Genomic DNA, 3711 nt, shown 5'->3' with positions numbered 1-3711 from the left:
AAAAAAAAAAAAATTAAGGATTATCCTGGGATACAGAATGAAACATTTGAATGTAGTTTCAATTTGTAAGAAACATTTTAACATATTTGACTTTTTGCCTTCTGGAAAATCCCATTACAAAGAATTGAAACAGATCAACCTTAAAAAGCGGCATATAAGAAAGCCATTAAACAAGTCTGTTTTAAAGATAGAAATAGACTGTATTGATGGACAAATACATGCTAACACCAAATGCTCTGACTTAAAAATTGCTTTCCTGTCTAACTTACATCTACAGTGTGAACATTAAAGCTTCTGACTAGAAAGAATGCACTTTTTTAGCCTTAACAGCTAAAATGTGCTCCATTTGACACTGCTTTTGTCTGTAGTTGCCACCAAACTCACTGCATGTTGGTGAGCATAGCAGTTACATTAAAATAGTAAAATAGTAAATAAAATGGCTTGATTATCTCTTCCACTTCACATAGAGAAAGATTATGAATAAGAGCTAGGGGAATCCCCACAGCATTGAGTATTGGGAGCCAGCAAGATCAGAAGTTATTTCCATATTTTTACTCTCTGCAAACCCAGATTGGAGTTTGTGAAATGGTTCAGTCTTAGATATAAAACTTCTCATGCATATATATGTTTGCCAGGTAGATGTAGAACAGGAATGACAAGCAGCTAGCACACAGTGAGTTAATGCATCCTGTGCCTCAGTCAGGCATCGCTAAATGATTATGCAACTTTCTGGATACAGCTTCACAGCTGGATTTTCCAGGGAGTCACTTCCGCTGAATCAAAGTTGGCAAGGAAAAATTATCCTGTACCAAATGTCCTTGAATTATCTCACCCATTGTCTGCAGATGAGTGTGGGGGTGGAGGCTGCAGGATTAACTTTCAGCTCTTCACCTTCTTTGTGTGCACAGTTTTTACTTTTTACAGCTTAGCCTGCAAGTGCTGTGATCCTGTCTGGAACAGCAAAAGTTTTTTCTCTGTGGTTTCAAGGCTATATGCTACACTGGAGCAAAGATTGTTAGGAGCATAGATGTTCTTTTATTAAATAGAAATTTTTAATACTATGTATTATCATAATTGTTTACTGAAATGTATCTCATGCCCAGAAAAATTTATAGTAGCAGGATTAGGTACATTAGTAATCAAAGGTTTCTTTGTTTATGATGACAATCATTATAATTATGGAATGTTAAAATTGGGGGAAACTTAAGTGACAATCTGATTCAGCTTGTTTCATTTTTTTCAACTTAAAGTTAATCTGCAAGGTTCTTATGTATTGTTTCACATAATAATGCAAATGTAAAAGAGTGGCATTTTTCATGTCTCGCTATCTTCATATAAGGCTTAAAAGTTTCTTTTTATCTCTCTCATTCCTGTTATCTCTAACTATGAAAAGTTAGTATTTACATCTTTCTGGTTACATTTCTTTCATTTGGGACATGGGGAAGTGGGGAAAGGGAAGCCTGGGCACCCCAAGCTGCATAACAGTTGAAGCTGGCTTTGGTTTACTTACATATGTTATTTCCAAAATTTTTAGTGGACATTCTTACATATGTTACCTGGAAACTGAGTGGATTACCCAAACACCGTGTGATTGGAAGTGGATGTAATCTGGATTCTGCAAGATTTCGCTACCTTATGGCTGAAAAACTTGGCATTCATCCCAGCAGCTGCCATGGATGGATTTTGGGGGAACATGGCGACTCAAGTGGTAAAACAACAAAAAAAATACCTACGATACTGGTTTTGCCATTTTGAATTTTTTGTTTTATTTCAAATTTTATAGACTTTGATGTACTTTAGAACAGTTGCAAAAATAATACTTTTCTATTCCAATTTACTTTATCATTTATTCCTCTATCTGTCTTTCTATCTATCATTTATTTTTACCCTGATGAATTAAGCATAAATCTGTTCTCTTACGCTTTTCTCCATAAGTTCTTTACTATGTATTTCCTCAAAACTAAGATTTTCTTTTTCATAATCACAGTACACTTATCAAAGTCAGGGAATGTAACACTGATAGAGTATTATCTAATCCGCAGTCCCTTAATTCACATTTCACCAACTTTCTCAGTAGTTTCCTCTAAGGCTTTTTTCCTAATTCAGAATCCATTCTAAGTTCACACATTACATCTATTGTATCTCCTTAGCCTCCTTCATTCTGAACAATTTCTCAGTCTATCTTTGTTTCTCATGATCTTGACGTTTTTCAAAAGTCAGGTGAGTTATTTGGTAGAATGCCCATCAATTTAGGTTTGCTGATTGTTTCCTTATCATTAGGTTGAGCTATGTACTTTTGGTACAAATACCACAGAAATGACCCTACAGCTTTCTCATGGCATCACATCCAAAGGCATATAATGTCAGTGTGGCCAAAAACTAATGAGAATAACTGTGATAAGTGAGTCAAGGTTGTATTTTGCTAGGTTACTCTGTGTGAAGTTATTACTTTTCCTTTGTAATTTTTAAGTGATTTGTGGGAAGATGTTTTGATACTGTCTAGGAAAATGTCTGATTCGTCATCAGATTTTCTCTGCCAAGTTTAGCATCTATTAGTGATTTGTGGTTAAATAATTGATTACCATGATAGTTGTCAAACATGATCTACTAATTCCATCACTTATTCTATATTTGTTAGTTGCATTGTACTGTAAGTCAGAACTTTTTCTTCTTTCTTTATTCATTTGTTGATATCAGTGTGGCCTCAGATTTTTATCTCATGCCCCAGATATTCTGTCACTATTATTTGTAACCCTCAAGTTATCCCAGTTTGACAAGTTACAGGCTTTTCAAACTGACTCTTATGTCTTTTTTTACTTGTCCCATCATTTTTTGAGCACTTCCTTCGCAATAAGTGGCACCAGCCTCGTTTTGAAGTTTTCCCTGCCCAGCACTAGAATCAGCTGTTTTCTTAATGAGCCTGCTTGCTTTTAGCAAGGAATGGTAATTAGAAACCAAGATCAGGGCATAGGTGTGCTTGTGCTACTGGTATATTTTTGCTTCTAGGACTTTTCAGTAGACAGAGCAATTACATCCATTGTGTTTGTTGAAGGTGGAATGAATTATGTCTACTCTTCTATAATGTAAAGTAATCCTTACCTGAAATGAAATCTTACTTTTAATAAACTATTAATTATAACTCAATTATTTAGTAAGAGATTGTATGATAAAACTAAATATTTTCTTTAGGAACTTAAATCGAAGTAAATAATTGTTGTACATAAATCAGTAATTCCAGAAAGAGCAACATTAAAATCACATTACACTGTTTTTAGTGCTTCATGGTGAGACAATTAAAAAATATATTATAAATGTTTTATTTGACTAAATTTATTTCTGCCACATATGTAAAGGATTATTTTCTCCCAATAAGGTCAAAGTATAAATCTTCTTTTGAATTCAGCGGGAGTTTGAAATGCAATTTTAGTAAAGGGTTTATCTTGGTGTTGTAAGAAGTTGTTCTTGAGGCCGGGCGCGGTGGCTCAAGCCTGTAATCCCAGCACTTTGGGAGGCTGAGGTGGGTGGATCACGAGGTCAAGAGATCGAGACCATCCTGGTCAACATGGTGAAACCCCGTCTCTACTAGAAACTACAAAAAATTAGCTGGGCAAGGTGGCGCGTGCCTGTAGTCCCAGCTACTCAGGAGGCTGAGGCAGGAGAACTGCCTGAACCCAGGAGGCGGAGATTGTGGTGAGCCGAGATCGCGCCATT

At 35.7% G+C, this 3711-nt stretch overlaps 1 protein-coding gene across 2 annotated transcripts in view; it reads left to right on the top strand.

The window, feature by feature from the left end:
- LDHB (lactate dehydrogenase B) overlaps positions 1–3711 on the top strand; it is a 23594-nt gene that overhangs the window by 14708 nt on the left and 5175 nt on the right. For both annotated transcript variants that reach the window (XM_017522960.2, XM_037736490.1), the window contains one exon: positions 1535–1708. In XM_017522960.2, the coding sequence (XP_017378449.1) occupies positions 1535–1708 (174 nt within the window). The remainder of the gene's footprint in view (positions 1–1534; positions 1709–3711) is intronic.

The sequence above is a fragment of the Cebus imitator genome, unplaced genomic scaffold (genome assembly GCF_001604975.1).
Source record: "Cebus imitator isolate Cc_AM_T3 unplaced genomic scaffold, Cebus_imitator-1.0 Scaffold25, whole genome shotgun sequence".
NCBI lineage: Eukaryota > Metazoa > Chordata > Mammalia > Primates > Cebidae > Cebus > Cebus imitator.
This window is presented reverse-complemented; position numbering and strand designations above follow the sequence as displayed.